Source organism: Topomyia yanbarensis, chromosome 2, assembly GCF_030247195.1.
Source record: "Topomyia yanbarensis strain Yona2022 chromosome 2, ASM3024719v1, whole genome shotgun sequence".
In the NCBI taxonomy this organism is placed as follows: Eukaryota; Metazoa; Arthropoda; class Insecta; order Diptera; family Culicidae; genus Topomyia; species Topomyia yanbarensis.
In genome coordinates this window covers 158,156,434-158,175,340 of record NC_080671.1, presented here as the reverse complement: position 1 = coordinate 158,175,340, position 18,907 = coordinate 158,156,434, and the positions used below count along the sequence as shown (strand labels likewise).

The 18,907-nt window shown below is 36.3% G+C and overlaps 1 protein-coding gene across 1 annotated transcript; it reads right to left on the bottom strand.

Moving 5' to 3' along the window:
* Window positions 1-5,428: 5,428 nt before the first annotated feature.
* On the bottom strand, window positions 5,429-17,821 carry LOC131681888 (putative beta-carotene-binding protein). The gene is made up of 5 exons (XM_058962982.1): window positions 17,616-17,821; window positions 6,669-6,757; window positions 5,933-6,224; window positions 5,725-5,871; window positions 5,429-5,664 (listed from the first exon to the last, which is right to left on the bottom strand). Exons 1-5 carry the CDS (start codon window positions 17,698-17,700, stop codon window positions 5,501-5,503), a joined length of 777 nt encoding a protein of 258 aa, XP_058818965.1. The 5' UTR covers window positions 17,701-17,821; the 3' UTR covers window positions 5,429-5,500.
* Between the last annotated feature and the right edge of the window lie 1,086 nt (window positions 17,822-18,907).

Here is an 18,907-nt window from a genome sequence, read left to right as displayed (position 1 = left end):
CGTGACTACTGATGCTTCTTTTTTATCGTTCGATGCAACTAAATATACATATGCCAACATAACCGTGAATCAAACGATCCTAGAAAGGGTGCAAGTCGCAAAGAATCAACCTGACGGACAGCTCAATAATATAGGTCTCGATGAGTGCATTAGCACGATGACATCTTCACTTTGTTTTTATTTACCTAGCCTCGATCAACTCATTCCGTTTAGCAGAGAGCAGCCGCGACAGACGCTGTGCAGTCTGATGCAATTGCGGACGATGCATTCACCAAAACAAGGAACGCCTTAGGGTGATGCCAGAGTGAGCGCGATTCGCGATGCGACGCGATGCGAAGCGATTTTTGACACATCGCGCGATGACGCGCGAACGAGCTCCGTTCATTTGATTCCTGCAAAATAATACAGTATATGCCAGAGTGGAAGCGACGCGATGCGATGCGCCAAGCGACTTTTTGCGCGACGCGCGACCAACCAGTACATGCACTGGTTTTTCGCGCGAAATGAGGCGATCAATTTCAAAATTTGATTTCACTATGACGGATGAGGATGTTTTTGTCGATGTCGAAGCACTCATTGGACCTGTCTTCCAAAGGTGTGCGCTGGGGGACCAACAATCCCGCCATTACCGGAACCTTGTGAACCAATGTTGGAAAGATGTTTCGGATGAATTGGGAATATTTGGTAAGTAAAATTTATGAACAATTTTTAAATTGCTTTTAATGGGTACTGTGAATGACCGAGTTGATTTTCTCAAATGTTATACTGGTTCTAAAGCCTAGTTGCTTTTTGAATTTCAGGCGGTGTTGCAAAGAAAAGGTGTACAAACCTGCGTGACACTTTTGGTCACGAACTGCATAAGCTGCCGGTGTTGAGATCCGGGGATGCTGGCCACTAAATCGTTTCCTCTAGCTGACCGCATTTCAAAAGTCTACCCTTTGCGTCAACAAATGAAGCCCCGGCAAACAAGTGGCAATCTCAAGCCGCAAAGCAAAGTGCTCCACTGGGCGATCATCAGGTGCTCCTGTCCCGCTTCCCACAAAACGATATAAAAAGAACAACGAAAAGAACGCTCAAGCAGAACATCTTTTAGAGCTTGAGCAGAGAAAGCTAGAACTGCTCGAAGAAAGCTTCATCTCGCGACAGGGATGAAGATGAAGCTTTCTTTGATAGCCTGCTACCCATGTAAAGAAATTAGATACCCCAGAGAAGCTTCGGCTTCGAATTGTGCTACAATAGACAGGATTATATGTAGGCATTTGAATGTTTTGTAAGAAATCTTCCCCTTCGCTAATAACATCTCTATATCCTTCCCTATCAATGATAACAATGTGCAACATAGCTTTGGTAATATCTACGGTCATTCCTTTCAATTGGTTTCCATAGCAGTCTCCATTTAGCATTTATTGCCACGAAAGCAGACTCGATCGATTTCTTTGCTCTTGAAAGTCTTGAGTTAAAATGTTCTTCTGAAACAGGATATCTCGTCGAGCAAATGGTCGCAAAACATGTTTTAACAGCGGGTAAGCTTCATCAGCTAGGAAAACATATGGCATGAATATGTTTGTTCCGGGGAGATTACTATCTGGTGGAATATCTAGTTGTCCCAATTCCATCAAGTACTACAAAAAAAAACTTTTTGTAGTTGTGGAACATTGTCCACTGGACATTGCACTCGATTATGCTTGCCACAACAATGGGGTAAGTTCCGCAAAATCCAGAAATCTTGCGCTCTTTGGTTAAATAAATGTTGGGTTGGCTATGACATATGAATTGGCTGAAGCTTTATCCATAATGCAAGACAGGTCTCCTTAACGATTTCAGCGGACGTAGATCTTCCACTGCGAAACGTGTAGGATAGTGCGTTGAACGAGAAACCTAGAAACAATACACTGTATTGATATTTAAATAAAAATATTTATTAATTCAATTCAAAAACAGTTTATGACATTTTACTAATATGTTGCCACGATAGATCGTAGGGACAATCCCTAATTAATTTGTGGTATTCTACAAATTCAACATCATTTTTGAAGGCAGATTGTTCCGAAATTCGTGAAGATATACTACGACGGGGAAGGTAGGGGTATAGCATTACCTTAGCGTGATTATAAGCTTATCTTGTGGCTTTTTTGAGTTGTAATAGCGTTGGTCCACTCTTTAGTAAGAACAGTTTCAATATGGCTTAAATTGTATTCGAACGTTTAGATGCTCATACGGGTACAGTTGCGACATTTGTTTGGATCATTTAGCACATATTGGTACAGTGTGATACTCCCCGTATCTTCCTCTTTCCCTATTGATCGGATGAATTTAAAAAACTTTATGAAAAAAAAATCGCGTACGTCTTCCGACATGAAATATTTTTCGTCTGAGCCTATTTTCACAGAAACTTTTCAACTCGCAATCCGTTCGAGACGCCAAAACAACTTTTGTTTACGAATAACGCATATGGCCATCGCTTCCAGTCGCGTTCACTCTGACTATCATTTCGCGATGGAAATCGCGCGCAGGTCGCATCGCGTCGCGTTACGCGTCGCGTTACGCATCGCGCCCACTCTGGCTTCACCCTTATTCTGTACGCGCAAGGTTCGTCGCTCGTTTCTCCCGGGTAAGCATTGAAATAATCTTCCCGAATGAATGCTTGGTAGGTAGTGCTAACCAGCTGAATATTATAGGTACATTAACATCTACACGGAGAACTTTATTTAATCATCGATAGCATATTTTTCTATCTGCCCCTAGTTTCTTCTTCTGTAAATTGTAAAATTGTATGAATTGAACATCTATCCACTCACTGAATGCTTTCTAGAAGTATATTATAGAAAATGCATAAAAATCACAGCAGAATAAAAAAAATAGAAAATATGCAATTGCCTATTTGTGTTTTTCAGTGTAACAGAGGCTAATAATGCATGATAGTGCCGCGTAAAATGCTTAACATACGTCGCTTGGGTTTAAGGGCTCGAATGCGATTTTCTAGGTGCATGAGCTGAATAACGTTACGCTGAGATAAATACCAAGTTCTAGTTGGGGTGAAGTAACAAGAACAAGTTGAAGATTCTGAACGGTGTAGCATGCACACAGCAGGTTCCCGTAAAACGATGTCTCTTGAATTTAGATTGCTGGTTTGTGGTCGCACTTCTTGAGAAGGATGAAAGTTGCCATCTTATTGAATTAACCCTTTCATGCCCAACTTTTTTTCTAGTACATATAGGGTTTCAAAACTATTTTTCCTTGAAAACGGTGAGGTCAAGAAACACGAAAAGGCCGTTTTCATAAAGATAGGTGCTTCTCTCGCAGTGCTACAAGCTGCTCAATTTTCACCTTCCATTGCTCAATACAATTCTCCTAGAATATACACACTAGTCCAATAGCGTGGAAAACGTAGCCAAACACAGTCTAAATTGATAAGTTTTATCGGTTTTTAATAATATTGCAACGTAACGAAGATATATGAAAAAATAATTTTCCGTCGTTAACGAAAACTGTCACTGGCAGCACTGCTCCATCGGAATCCAATCAGACTAATTGCAATAAGTTCTGTTCTAGAGCTGATCCTTGTAACTGTTACTACTCAAATGAAAGGCAATAGTCACACTTGTTAGCCTCACTTGTTTTTGTGAGCAAATCTTGCCTCAATCAAAAGTTATAATTGTTTAAAAACGTTGTTGTCCACAAACAACATGGGCATGAATGGGTTAAAACACAGTTTTTTCTACTACATGCTAATCCAAAGCGGGTCTCGACTAGAGCTTCCGACCCTGGAATTTATTTTCCGAGAATCCCGGGATTTTTGCTTTTCCTGGAATTTATTTTTAATACTTCCCGAGATTCGGGAATACCGGAAAAAAACTTTTTTTTTCTTTTTTACAAAAGTTTTATTTTCTTCATTACAATTTCTGCAGATAATATCTCGATCTGCACATTTTGAAGTCGATGGATAGGTCAATAGTACGCTGTTAACTGGTTCATACATTAACTCTTTATAAGGCCCAGAGCTTGAAGATTTGTTCTTTGGTTTGGAGAGCCTACTGTTTTGTATCAATCAGCTCAACTTAACAAATTGGGACAATGTCTGCTATCGAGAAGAAATCTTCAACAACAGACCGCTTCCTGCTGGCTCGTGGTATTCTATTGTCCAAAAGGAAATCGCCGTATTAAAAAAAACTATTCACCAATCTAAAAATTTCCAGTGTATTCCAGCAATAAGAAGAGTTGCCAGTCTCCTAACAAATGGATTTCATAAGATTGGACCACTTCTCAATTCATATTCATGCATTATGAACGAAATGAAAAGATGGCAATATAGTTGCCACCACACATAGGAGTATTTGACCGAGAAAGGTGGCCGAAATTCAAACATTCAAAAACCGTTATCAAGGGCATTATGCTTTATAATAATATTCTCTAGAAATTACTGCATTCGATGGCAATCATGTTACGTGTATTTATGAAAGGTTGCTAACACTCCTAACTATCAAACGAAGAAGTTTAATGCTGCTTGGCTGGCTCGAAGCGAGCTTCGTCTACCAAAAGCAGTGGCAATTTGAAATTTTAAACTTGATTATCTCTAAATTTCGTTTTTCCAAAAATGGCTTTCCTGTATCGATTTTGTTGGCTATTTTCGGCAAATTTGAGACTAAGAGGAACGAAAGCAATGAAAATGAAAGACGGATAGGTATTCTAGAGCGAATCAGTTATGAACTTAGAACGGAAAACTAGGACTAGGCAGCCTCATATGGACATGATCGAAAGGAAATGTGAAGAATTCTAGAGAAAATTTTCAATAGGACGTAAGTAACATTGAGAGCCTCTCTTTGTTTACTTTCTCTTTCGTTTATTACGACGTCATTACAACATTTTGCACTAATTTTCCAGTACATATCGAAAGCCGACGGTTTTTACTAGAATATTATGCAAAGAGTAGAGTAGTAAATGTTGAAATAGCCGAGTAATGAACAGAAGAGAAAGACTCCAAAGAGAATCTCTCATTGTTACTTACGTCCTATTGAAAATTTTCTCTAGAATTCTTTGCCTTCTGCTAAGTAGGAGTTGGGCGTTGCACCCAAGTCTGCCGCATGGTCTATGGTAGAACATAACTCATCATCATGTTTTACCGCCGACGCCGGCGTCGAATGCGATATGACATTCGGCCCTCCGGGCCTAGGTTGGAAAATCGATTTTTGGAGTGGTTGCATAGCCTTTCTTTGTATGAGAAAGGCAAAAAGGTTTCGGAGGAAAAAGCCCTAGCTCCGCCAATAATCAATATATTTTTATAAACTAATGCTTATTTTTTCACTGCAAAATGTACTATTTAAATGCTATAACTTTGATGTAATGAAAACATTTCTTTATACTTTTACATAAATTCAACCTTTCTCCCCAAAAGTTATGTAACCCCTTAATGACAAAGGAAGCAGTCGCATCCACATCAAAATATCAACTTCGACTTTATTCACGCCGTTTTTATATAGCACGTCAGTATACAATAACCATGTTACAGTGATTCCGTTTTCGGCAAGATCCGCCGGTAGGGGACTCGGTTGAACATCTTGTTGATTACGTCCAGCATGATCGGTTCCCAAGATCGACGCGTTTCGGGTAGCATTTCTTTGTAAAGTGACGGCCAGTACTGGTTAACAAAATCAAGAGCTACTTGGTCTGAAAATAGTAAAATCGGTTGTATAAATATTCTCCACTAAACAATTACAGCTTTCATACTTAGTCCTGGATCTGGGAACAATCCCGTGGCGTAGATCTTCATATCTCCCACTTCAGGGCTCATATCAAATTTATCTATCAGCATGTACTGCTCACCGTTTCTGTCAACGGTTCGGCCGGAAATTTTCCATGTTGTAGAAACGTCCGCTGCAAATGTAAATGCTCTCTCGATACTGCTGAATTATATAAGTTATAATACCATACTCACTGGTAGTAACATTGAAGTATCCCTTTGATGCAACCTTAATTGAATTGAAACGTCCTTCCCCCTTGAATTTGCCTTCAGTGATTAATTTTGGAAAACTAACGTCCACCTCCATTCGGAAGGAGTCATCATCGGCAAAGGCACGAACATTTCGAATTTGAGCCTTACTCATGCCGAAGGTTTTGGCATTTTTAATGTGAATGGAACCATGCATTTGCTGATTATTGTACTCAAAGTAGCTGCTATCCCGACTGAAGGGGTCGATGGCAGGGAAATCAATTGACGGGATTCCGGTCTGTTGGGAGAAAAGCAAAGGACAAAGATAATTCTTGTCTATTCATATAAGTAGACTGCCCAAATTGGAAAATACGTGAACTGCTTAAAATTATGTCATTCACGCGAATTTGAAATCTTATTGCAATGTGCGAGGCCTCGAAGAAATTTATAAGGTCAGGAAAATCTTTGTGTACCTAGTCTTGCAACTGTCTTCTACTATAAGTATCACCCGAGGATCCAGCTGAATGAGAAGGTGTTTTTTTATTTGTTCAACATTGCCATTACGTATGACAGGACCGGGCCTGTCAGAAATTAGTAACATGAAACAATTCCATTAGATACATCCTATATCCTGCAATTTTCATCGTAGTTATTCGAACTACAGTAAAACCTGTTCAACAACTCAACGCCGTCAATAGATAAATACTCAGCCACTTCTCTGCCCTCTCTTTCCATCACTTACATGCAACTCCGGAAGTAACCGTTGCAGGGACTCCTTAATACACTGTCCAAGTTCAGGGTCGTCGCGATTGCAAATGCGCATATACGATGCTGTAACGAAAGAAGAAAAGTGAAGTTCGCTTAGTTGTGTTGAACCGGTTTTAAGGTGAACAACTTGATTCGTCGATCTTTATCGGCACTTGTCAAGATGATTGCGGCGTACTCACTGTTGCCTATATATGCATACGTTTGCAACTGATTACATTGAACTTGACACACCCATCGCTGAGGGATGCCAACATAAGAAAATGTATGTAGGCGATTAAAAATAATTAAACGAAAGCTGCACAAGTGGGTGGAACATTAGATATAGAGATATGTAACTTTTCAGTGCTATTCTAGTAAGTCATTTTCGAGACTACATAGCAATAAGATCCTGATTTTGTTTAATTAAAATTTGCACCAAAGATAGAACCATTTTTACAATTTTATTATACAAGATGTTGACGTTCCTTCAGTGGCGGATACAGGGGGAGGGTCCTAGAGGTCTGGATCCACCCTGAAAATTTTCAACTTGTTGAGAAATTTTAAATTAGTTTCAATTTTATATTAGTTTCAAACTCAAAATCATTTCAATCCAAATTTGACCGCCATAACTCATTATCGTCAAATGAGGTTTTTGGGTATAACTTATTGTACAATGTTCGTTCCAAAATCGAAATGTCAGACCCCTCCCGAATTTTTTTTCTAAATCCGCTCCAGCGTTCCATACATTTTTACAACATTCAGCATCACAAAAGCAAATTCGATTCCCGAAGTTACATATAAATAAACACAGTTACACTTTACATAGAAGTATTCACAAATTTTAGTTTGTGCTTCTGGAACAGGATGTATAAAAGAAATTCATTCCGGAACATTCGAAATGCTTTTATTATTAGGGGAGGCCGGAGCTAGAGCGGTATTTTCAGTATTCATTTTCTACCGCTTTGATTTAGGTAGATCGTGCAACATATAGCACGTTGCATAAAAGGGAAAACTGTTGGCAACATCTATGGATTTTATCAAAGTGTTTGTTGCATTGTCTTTGTTTTTATAGACAAAAATATGTGACGCGATAACCTGCCAACTTACCCTGACCCCGAGATAAGTTGGCGCTATGTATGGAAGTTAGCGGTACGCCAGAAAATAAGCACTCAAATAAAAATTCAATTACTTCAAGGGTTCTTATGCAATGTGCTGAATGTCTTCTCGTTAAAACTGTATATTAACTAGCTTTATATTTCAGTCTTAATACCCGGCATTTTGACATAGACGCGTACTTCATATTCCAAATTTTAGAATTCTTCAGGTGATTGGACGAAGTAAAAGTTCCCTGAGTTGACGAAATACACAAGGAAAGATTTTCTTACATTGGGGTGAATTCCAGAAATAAAATATATTTGATGACTATTTTAGCACTGCAAATAGTATTGCTAACTTTCGTCGCCGCCAACTTACACCAACCGCATATTTTATAGAAAAGTAGAAAAAACAACTTTCGTTTGTGGATAGGTATAATATCTATAGCAATATTAAAAGCTCTTTTCACGCACTATCGAAAAATATAATCATTCATGGAATAGATTAAGAATCACCTTAATTAACACGAAATGTTTAAAATAACGAAAATTTACTTAGTGTGCTCGAAAAGAAAATATCGTCAACAACTTCTACAAAACAAAACGTTATGTAGCATAAACACATCGGAAAATGTATTTCACATCACTTGATGTACGTAACGAGAGACAGCGCCATATGCTTAATAAAAACGAAGTAAAAGGGATTCTTCCTACATACCCCAACCGCCAACTAGCCCCTACTTGTTGTTGCAAATCTCTCGGAATTGTTAGGGTTTAATAAAGTTATAGCGTTAATCAATAAACTAATTATCAAAGGTCTTTAGTGCTTTCCTTGAGTAATTTGAGATTATGAATGTTGTATTTGCACTAGCGAAGACGAATATTATTAACATAGGCAAATTCCTGCCTAATACGATAAGTTAACACTAACTCTGGTGAGGCGGATATACACTAGTGACAGGAGACAAAGCCCCCTTCGGGACATTCTGAGTCGATTTATAGTCCCACCAGGAATGTCTGCCCCAAATTTGATCGAAATCGTCTAGTCTAGTTACCGTACCAATGTGTTCGAAGTTTGTATGGGAATTTCCAACAATTTACATGAAATAACCTCCCAACTTGATCCGAAGCCCGAGACAAAAAGGTTCACTGGGAACATTTTTATCGTGAGTAGGGGAACATGGGGAGACTTGACCAAGCGCAAAATTCTATTTTCGGCTATGGCGTCTCCTATTCGATTCTTAATTTTTTTTCAAAAATATTTTTATACTTGTTTCGATCCCTTAAGGTAATTTTGAAAGTTTGGAGTAAAAAATCCTTTCCTTGCAGAAAATATTACGTGATTAATAAATTTGCATTAAATGATGTAATTTTTTATCAAACTTTGTATGGACATATCTACTCGACTACTAATTACTATTAAAGGACTAATATACCATCTTAATCCTTGTGAAGCAGTGAAATGATTTTACATAAACTGGAACATTGGAATAGTTATTACTAGAATTCGCATGAAATTGAACGCAATAACTAATGTTGGGGAGACTTGACCAAGATTTTATGGGGAGACTTGACCAAGTGGCGATCAGCTGAAGAAAAATACAAAATTCCTAATATTTATTATGCTTTGGTACCTACTGTTAATGTTAATCACGCCATAAAAAAATCCCACCCCAAACATAAGTCTTTATATTTTAAAATTTGTAAGCAAAGTTAGCAATAGTGGGACTGATTTCGTGACGTGTGAACATGCAATGCAAGCAGTACAGTTAATCCTTAAAACGAAATGCATTTAAAAAAATCAAAATTTGTCAAATGCAACTCTTTTATATTTTTTACTGCTACCTAAGGATCTCGACAATAGGGAAAAAATAATTACAGTATGTTTTATGTCATTATTTTTTGTTATGATTTTTCAAAATTCTCTTGGTCAAGTCTCCCCACGCCTTGGTCAAGTCTCCCCGCAATGGGGAGACTTGACCAGAAAAAACGATCACAGAAAAACTTTTGTAACTTTTCAAAAATTAAATTAAAAATTCTGCAAAAAATCATGAAGACGCGCAATAACTTTGCGCATTATATCTGGATGATTTTTGGGGGATTGAAGACTTTTTAGAGATTTATGCAATTTTAGCTGAAAACCTGGTCAAGTCTCCCCATGTTCCCCTACACTGTTTAATTAGCTTTTAACAAATTTCGTGTCTTTAGCTTTAGCCAATTTTACACTTTTAATTTTTTTTCCTTTAACACCGTATGTATCTGTCACCTACTTTTATTCGTTACAATTTTTATACTTTAAAAAATGTTTTAAGCAGAAAAATTTAGAACCGTCGCGAACTTCTAACTTCGTTGGTATTCACGAACAGAAAGAATGTTCAGTATCTTGGCTGAACGTATTAAAGCGCGATCAGTGAGTCTGATTCGGAGAAATGACGAAATCACGAACTTTGACAATCTATGTTTCCGCTCCGCAGCTGGATATGATTGTTAAATTAATTATGTAATTTTGTTTATTGTTGCCATCGTAAGGAGCGTCTTAATTGTCGATGGTGTTAGAGCAGTTACATCAATTTCTTGACGCTTGGTGGCACATTGTTCTGTTCGGGAACTGGGGTCACAGTATGCCTTACAAGTTAAGAAGTGCTGACACTCTTCGTGTTGATGGTCCAATATCCTTCTATTCATACTTTTTAAATTCCAAATTATTTAAAAATTTAAATTTCGTCACGAATTTTCTTGAAATAATTCTATAAGTATCGTTTTCGCTATCTTATTTAATGAATTAACAATATGATTTTTTAATTACGAAAATCATGATAAGATATTATGTAGGGGGAGGAGGAGCTCATCAAAATCTTACGAATTCTTATCTGGGGGGGAGGGGGAGGTTGGAATGTTCTAAAAATACCTTACGTAATTAGTGTACGGTCCCTAAACACATACCGCTCTTGCTGGAATGAGACTGTGAGTACCTTCGGTGGTATGGAGAGAGGATTTGCTAGTCAAAATGAGGGTCAGACTTAGGGATTGGGAACTCACAAGCGAGTCTAAAGCTCATTTCATTGTGGCAGAGCCAACAATTTGGAATGGTAATCGACGGTTACATGTTTTCCCGATCAGAATGAAATAACAAGATTATAACAGAACACAATTTCTTTAACATTTTGTGTTAGAAATTAAGTATAGTTAGTAGTTATAATACCAGAAATTTAAAACAAGTAACAATGCGAGATATAGTTTTGAAATATTTCTGTTATGTGTTTCTGATCGGGTTATGTTATTATTTTTGTTCTGATTTATCAAAATTCTCTTGGTCAAGTCTCCCCAGGCTTATTTAGGGAGGTTTAGCTGAAAACCTGATCAAGTCTCCCCATGTTCCCCTACCTGTATAAGACACATTCCGTTAGCTTGTACACCAGAAGGATCAGTGGCGTAGCCAGAAATTTAGTTTGGAGGGGGTTTTGATGAAAATCGCAAATTTTTTGAAAAAATGCTAAAATTTAATATGAGTTTGATAAATTATTGAAAACTCAAAAACATAAGTAGTCTAACAGATGTCATTCCAGTCTACAAACAAGAAGGATCAACATGGAACAGTTTTCAAACCTCTATAGATTATTTTCTTGTATAATATGTCAATGAAGTCAAAAATTGCGATCTTTTAAAGTGGGATAAATGATCTAAAAAATTTTCAACGTTCAAGATCACCTAATATAATAATCCTTGACTTTGAAGGTTTGACAACTTCGGGAAGTTATCAACATAAAACAGCGCCTGCTTTGATATAGAAATTTTACTAATTAATTCTCATAAAGGTAATTATGGTGAATTAATTTTTCAAAAATATTAAGAGACATGGTGCCTTCAGCAAAGTTTTTGATAATGTCATTTCAAACAATTTTGTTGAAAATATGAAGGCTACATGAATTCAACATATAGCGATTTAAATGGACTGGGCCTGCTATATTTCTCCTTAGTGAAGAAAAATTTTGATGAAAACTATTTGTTTCTGCGCTACGTATAAAATTGTTTGAAACAATCATTGCGAGTTGAGAACCTATAACTAAATTATGGATGGATGGAACTGAAACTTGCGTTTCGACTTCATCTCATCAGAATCCGACACTAACTTGGTGGGCGGACTAAGCTAGCGCCGAATTGATGATAGCTCCTGAAAATGGAATCACTCTTTGTGTTTTTGAGTCCTTTTAATATCTGAGAATTATTTGTTTTAAATCCAGTTCTCTTATTTTTTTGTAAGCTTCAAAGGCACCTTGAACGCAATGTGAATTTATTATTTAATTACCGCAGAAGAGATTTATCAAATACAGTAATTTCAGAATAGCTTGTTGTAAAGATTTTCTACTACTATATTTCGATACTCTGAATATGTGGGATATTTATGTCTTTGACAAAGTTGGTTGAAATAGAACTTTCGAAAACTTTGCTGGAGACATTAAGTCTCGACCAAATTTGCTTGAAGAGTAATTCTTCTCTATAATTACTTCTAGGAGGATTAACCGTCAAAATTATTCTATCAGCAGATGAACAGTTTTACGTTTTGAAATTCTTCAATGTTACTTAACATCGAAATTTGGCAGTTTCGAATGAATGTGATCGTGACCGTTAAAAATTTATCGAGCATTAATTTTACTTTTCTTCATTAGTCAACCTCACAACTTGCAGTACTAGTACGTAGCACACAAAATTTTAGTACGCCATTCATTGCATCCTGCTAAGAGGCTATTCATATAGTTGATAATACAACAAAAATCCAATGCTCATAAAACCGATCCTGACCTGCTAGAGACAAAATTACATCAGCTTTCAACTAGTTTCTGAAATGTTATTCTTGTTGTTTACTATATTGAATTGTTGTCTAAACTCTACACAATCTAAAAAAATACATTTTCAGCAAATGTTGAAATGTATGCAAGTTTTCGGTAAACAAGCTTATGTTTTATATGCAATCAACCTATTCAAATTTGGATTCCCATTCGAAAAATTGTCTCTAATTCATATTTTGAAGCATCTTTCCAAAAATGAGCTCATAATAATTCAGACAATTATTTTATTTTACATTGAAGTAATTTGACAACTATGGGATTTTGGCTAAGAGATAAGTTACAAGATCCCCTTCCCACAATTTTCCAAAAGTTCTCATGACGCTTTAAACACAGTTCTCAATGTAGTGATCAGAGAATATTTTTCCAAAAATATTTTGTGGAATATTAAATTAAATTCGTCAGTATCAATTATTCTTTTCAATCCAATTAATTTTGGTTTGGGGGGGGGGTTTAACCCCCAAAACCCCACCCCCCCCCTGGCTACGCCACTGAGAAGGATGTTTTTGTTTTGTCTTATTTTGGCATCACAAAATTTTTTTCTTGTTTCAGTAGTGTTTAAACCATTGAAATATTATGTAATAAAATTTTCGATATTTCTACAAATGGTTGAAAAATATATAGAGAAGTAAGTTGAATTTCACGGAAAAATGGTTTCTGGATTATTGACTTCTAAAAAAAGTTCTATTTCATGAAACTATTATTTAAATTTTATTCTGCTTAAAGGAATTTGTTCGTTATTGGGTGTAGAATAATAAAACTAGAAAGATTTTCACTCATATTTGACAACTAAATTTTTTGAACTATTTGTAACGTCACGAAAAATATTCATATTTATTCAGTTTATTAAAAAATTACAATTTTGTTCAAATTTATATTCCGGATTCTCTTAATATTTAAAAATATTTTTCCAAAAAGCCTCCAACTTCTTTTATTGGATGTGCGGAACAAAAGTTACAACAGTTTACTCTTTGCGTTGTAACGTCACGTAAAAAAAACTTTTATCAGACGCTGAAATGATTTTTCAGATATAGTGTTAAAGCTTACTTCGAATAATTTATTAAAACGCTTTCAAGTTGTTTTATAAACAGGAAATTATACTAGCGTGATATTTATGAATTCAGAATGTACACCTTCAAGTGCTTAAGGCGTTATATACCATCAACACACGCGACGTTACAACGATTTGACCTTCATTCTATAAATCTGTTATAACTTTTTCAAATGAAATCTTTCATCAAACCTAATTATAGATTCAGAAAATAAACAATTTTTTATATAAGATTCGATCTACAAAACTCGAATGCACTGGGCGAGGTATTTTTAATAATCGATTGTACAACGTCACATTATATTTCATTAACCCTCCGGCACTCGCGCGAATGGCTCTCCGAATGAGCAACCGCTGGTGCTGGAAGAAGATTTCGCTAGAGTTTAGGAAAGTGTTGCACAAAAGACAACGGCGCGAGTGCCGGAGGGTTAAAGTTCACCTCCGCTGTATTCTCCTCAACGCTAGCTGGTCATATGATACGTTTGCAATCGCGCTAACTGCAACGTAGCCCAGGGCATGCGTTGGAAGGTTGTGAGGAAATTTCCGAGTTTTGTACTTGGAGTAGTATTTAGGCATGAATACTTCTTTCCTCCCAGCAATCAACCATTTCACACTTCGCTATCTTCGACGAGCCGCCTGTTATATGGTTGCCCGCGACCACAGTTGTAGTCGCACGTGCTGTCAGTCAGGTACCAACCAATTCTTCCGTTACAAACCGAAATACATCGTTGAAGCAGCTACATCATCGAATTACCTGTGGTATTAAATCCGTTATGAACAGATATCTATTCGAATTTACGGGAGATTGCAACGCAATAGTTGGGGCTACAGAGACCTTTCTGGTTGACTACACTAAATCGTCTCAATTGCTTAGAGTCGGCTAAAAAGGCTTTGGCTGTGGTTATGGTCTCAAATTAGCACGAACAAGATAGATGGAGAGTGTTTGTTGGAGTTTGCCGACATTTTAAATCCCGTCGAATCAACGACTGGATGTAACACATCCTTTCGTAACATCACGGTGATGTGACGTGTTCTTTTTCACTGAATATTTGTAACTTTAATTTTTTTAATAAGATCTTCATCCAGTCGTCTCCCCAAGTAAAATGTAACTATAACATATACAATACTTCAGTGTACCGAGCCCTATCGATTGTCTGGCGCTTAAGTTGTGCTCGCTTTCTCATATAAATCCACTTGGTTGAGCCTAACAATACAAATATCATACTATAAACTCGGATCGGGAACCTGATTCCAAATTAAACAAAGCAATATTGCCAGTTTATTTTCTTTTGTGAAATATGTTATAAAACCTACTTTTCCAGCTCCGTCAAACTACCATATTTATACTACCGTATAAAATAAATAAATGTGTCAAATGGCTCAAATCTATAACAGATATGAAAGAAAAAATGCTTGGCTTGATCGATTATTTCTACCACAATTTAAAAAATAAACTGCATCGTGATTTTTGGACAACCCCATATGTAAAATATCATTAACATGGCTATATGTAATAAATATTTAAAATTTCACTCAAAACAATAGCACCAGCATAATTTACAGAGTTATAGAAAAGTTGAAGATTTTCGTGACGTTACAACGCAATGAGATATCGCTTTTCCTGAGAAAGGAACGTTGTAACGTCACGAAAGTAAAAGATGCTTAAAAAGAAACAAAACAATAAACTTTATATTTAATGACACCTAATTATTCGTAAGTTATTTAGAAATACTTCATAAAAGATTGGTTCTTGATGAAAAATCTTATAGAGCAGATATTTTGACTTTTAATGAAATACGCTGAAGGTTCTAATTTGTGACGCGTTGTAACGTCACGTTACATTATTGGTCATAAAACAACCCTCTTCCAGTTCATTCAGTTTATGTCGATTGAATCTTTCGTGAAATTTTGTCTACTTTCTGAATATGTAATAAGTTTTGATGTAGGCGTTCATTTGATAAAGTTATAACATATTTATGGAATGAAGATTCGTCAAATCGTTGCAACGTCACGAAAGAATGTATCATAAACACAGTAAATGGATAAAACCGGTTACCACAGCTTTCATTCAACTTCTGTATAACTTTTATCTAGATTGACTTAAGTATTTTAAACGATCGGTGTATTATTATACAATGTGCTTTTAACATGCGAGATCTTAACATTGAATTTACATTCACGTGCCAGCAGTTCTAGACGATTGGCAATGTGATAAGTGTACGTATGGTACTTAAACTTAATGTTTCGTTTGTGTGTTAAACAATGCAGGTGCGTGACGGTCGAAAAACATGTTTCGATTGGATCCTTCTAGGACCATTGCCTCTGCTAGATCTTTCAAATTTTGATCTTTTTGATATTTCCTCTTATCAAAATTGTTATTATCGAAAATTATACACATCCAGTGATGAACCGCTGGGAAAAATTCCATCTTCCCAGATTTTTATTTTTGAGTTTTAACAGGGTCAAATCATTTTAACCCGGCCGAAACATGTTTTTTTTTCCGATTTATCGATTTCATGATGTTCGTTTTACGTTTTTAAGAAGTTTCCAGCATTTACATCTGAGCAACCGAAAATAAAAGCTGCAAGGATAGAGGGTTTTGCAAAGCCACTAAAATGTAACAATCGAATATGAAAATCAAACGTAAAAATCGGACAGTGAAACTTCGGCAGAAGAATCACTTAGAAAGTTTCCACCAGAAAAGTAGGCAAGGGTAAACATCCAGTATAATTCTCCCACAGAAAAATTTGTATAACACTATATTCAAGACTAAAAGTCGGATAAAGAAAAGCCCTTTGTAAGAATCGGATAGATATTTTTACGGCTTTTATACAGAAGGCTTTTTTAATCAACTGTTACATCGGAAGCTCCTGTCCGATTTTCACGCTTGTAGTTTATATCCGATTTTTGCATTCTAATATATTTAAAACAAGTTTTACAAAGCTGGTTTTGGGATTTTTGTTTTCGGCCAATGATTTAGTCCGCAGCCAAATATTCTAGCTCGTTTTATATAATGTAGATAAATTTTATATAGCGAACAATAGTCATAGTTACTCTGACTAGTGAAAATTAAAATAATCATGCCCAAGCCACTTTTATCCTACTGGTTACTCATTTTAAGGGTACTCCACTTCAAACGGTAGGTATTCACTCACTCGGTGAAAAGTAAAAGTGTGTAATGTGCAGAAACAGAGTGGCCTGGACATTCGTCATTCCTATGCCACAATCAGAACTCTAACAAATTGCATCCAAATTTTATATACATTAATAATTAATTACTAAAACATCAACAAATTGCAAAAAAACTCAATCTTTCCATGAAAAAAAACCTGTTTAAAACCGCGTTTTTTATAAATTGGTGAACACGATAACTAAAAAAATCAACGAATTGACCTGTTTTTTATGAGAATACACAATATGTGTAGCCTGTCGATGAACCACAGAAAACTGAATAAAAAAAAATTCTCCCTATTATTTTGAAGAAAAGTTAGCGAATTCGTGATCACTAAACATATCTGTCTATTTAGGAATTCTTTGTCACTGCCAGTTTTCCTGGGGTTATTAAAGATGCATTTTCTTTTAAGTGACAACGTACTAAACTTGGTTTTGCAAAATGTGTCATTATCTGCAACATTACAAAATCAAGTTACGTTTTTAATTTGATTTCAGATTCCGCTCGGAGTCATATCACGATAAACGTTTCCCGCCTCTAAACTGTAATTATTGACCTCTGTCTGTGGTATATGATTTTCACAAGTAATGCATTTTAGTACATTTCATAATAATACCTGTATACACTATAAACACTTTTGCAAGTCATTAGTATGTGATCAAGTACTTGTTTCCACTTTGATGTTTATTATGAACTAATCTAATGACTCGTTTTAATCTGATGAAAAACTTAAGTACTTATCGGATAGCTACGCATTTACTTCGAAAATGCATTCACTTACGTAGTTGTACTTCTGGATCGTCCACAAAATCTGATGCTGAACAAGATATTGCGCAATATGCGCATACTAACAAAAACACTTTCATTTTCCAAACACTTCCGTAGTTACAAACAGTTGACCGAAATAACAGCCGGTGTAGAACTCGCTGAACTCAGAACGATATCTGGAAGTAATACTTAGATGCCTCGTCTGTTTTATAGATCTAATGTGTACCACGTCGTGTCCGAGCAGCACCGGCTAACAGATTGTAACACATTTGCCTTGAAATGAAAATTGCTTTGTATTTTTTACTAGATGTTCATTCGTCATGCTAATCTCGTCGGGTTTCAACGACTAGTTGCTTCTGCGTTGACTGTCACGATGCATCTTTCCCCCCATTGCATCATTAGGCTACGTTGATAGAGTTGAGCCTTTTAAGCCCTCTAGCTCGCCCTAACAGTGATACTACATGTGTGATTGAGTAAAAAACGGAAGTCAAATACTCAAAGCCATCGTCCAGTACGGCCTACCGCACCGATGCGATCGACCGGGACAGGTTCAAAGGTGAACCAGGTGGTTGGTTTATCGTCACGAAAAACGACGAGTTAGTTGTTCATTCATTGAATGGGCTTAGGATATTTCATAGCTCAATGAACATAGGGGAAAATGGAAACATTTGTGCCTTGGGGATTCTTGATTTTTTTGCCATATCGTATAAACTACCTAGTAACATAAGTGGTTATGATGTTAAGAAACAACAAAAATTTGCTATACCAGTTTATTTGCATACAACAATTAAATAAACTTACCCTTAAAATTTTTATGAACACGAGTCAACATTTTGGGCCTTCGATTTATGTTGCAACATTTACCTAACTCTTATAATTTCCGTGTGAGGAAAAGAATATTATTTATAAAAAGTAGACACTCTTTATTCATTCAGCCCCTATTAATTTTTTAATTTAAAAAGGAAAGTAATATATAGAAAAATAAATCTACTGACCTAATTAATTTCCTTTGTCCTTTTATCAATTCGGAATCAATAGAATAAAACGCAGCAGTGTTACGTATTAATCAAGGTGAGCAATGCTCTGTTCATGCGATCGCACTTAACTGTTATGTATCCGACAGAGCACCCCTTTGCATTTTTTAAACTATGAAATTCCAGTGCTCTCTCCTAAGCGGGAAATTGATACTTAGTGATATCATATGGTCGATGTTAAGTCAGACCGGACTAAGTCGCACATCTTAAAAAATGAGATACTGATAGCACTGGATAAAGAAGTTCTTCAGCTACCTACATTAGACATGGC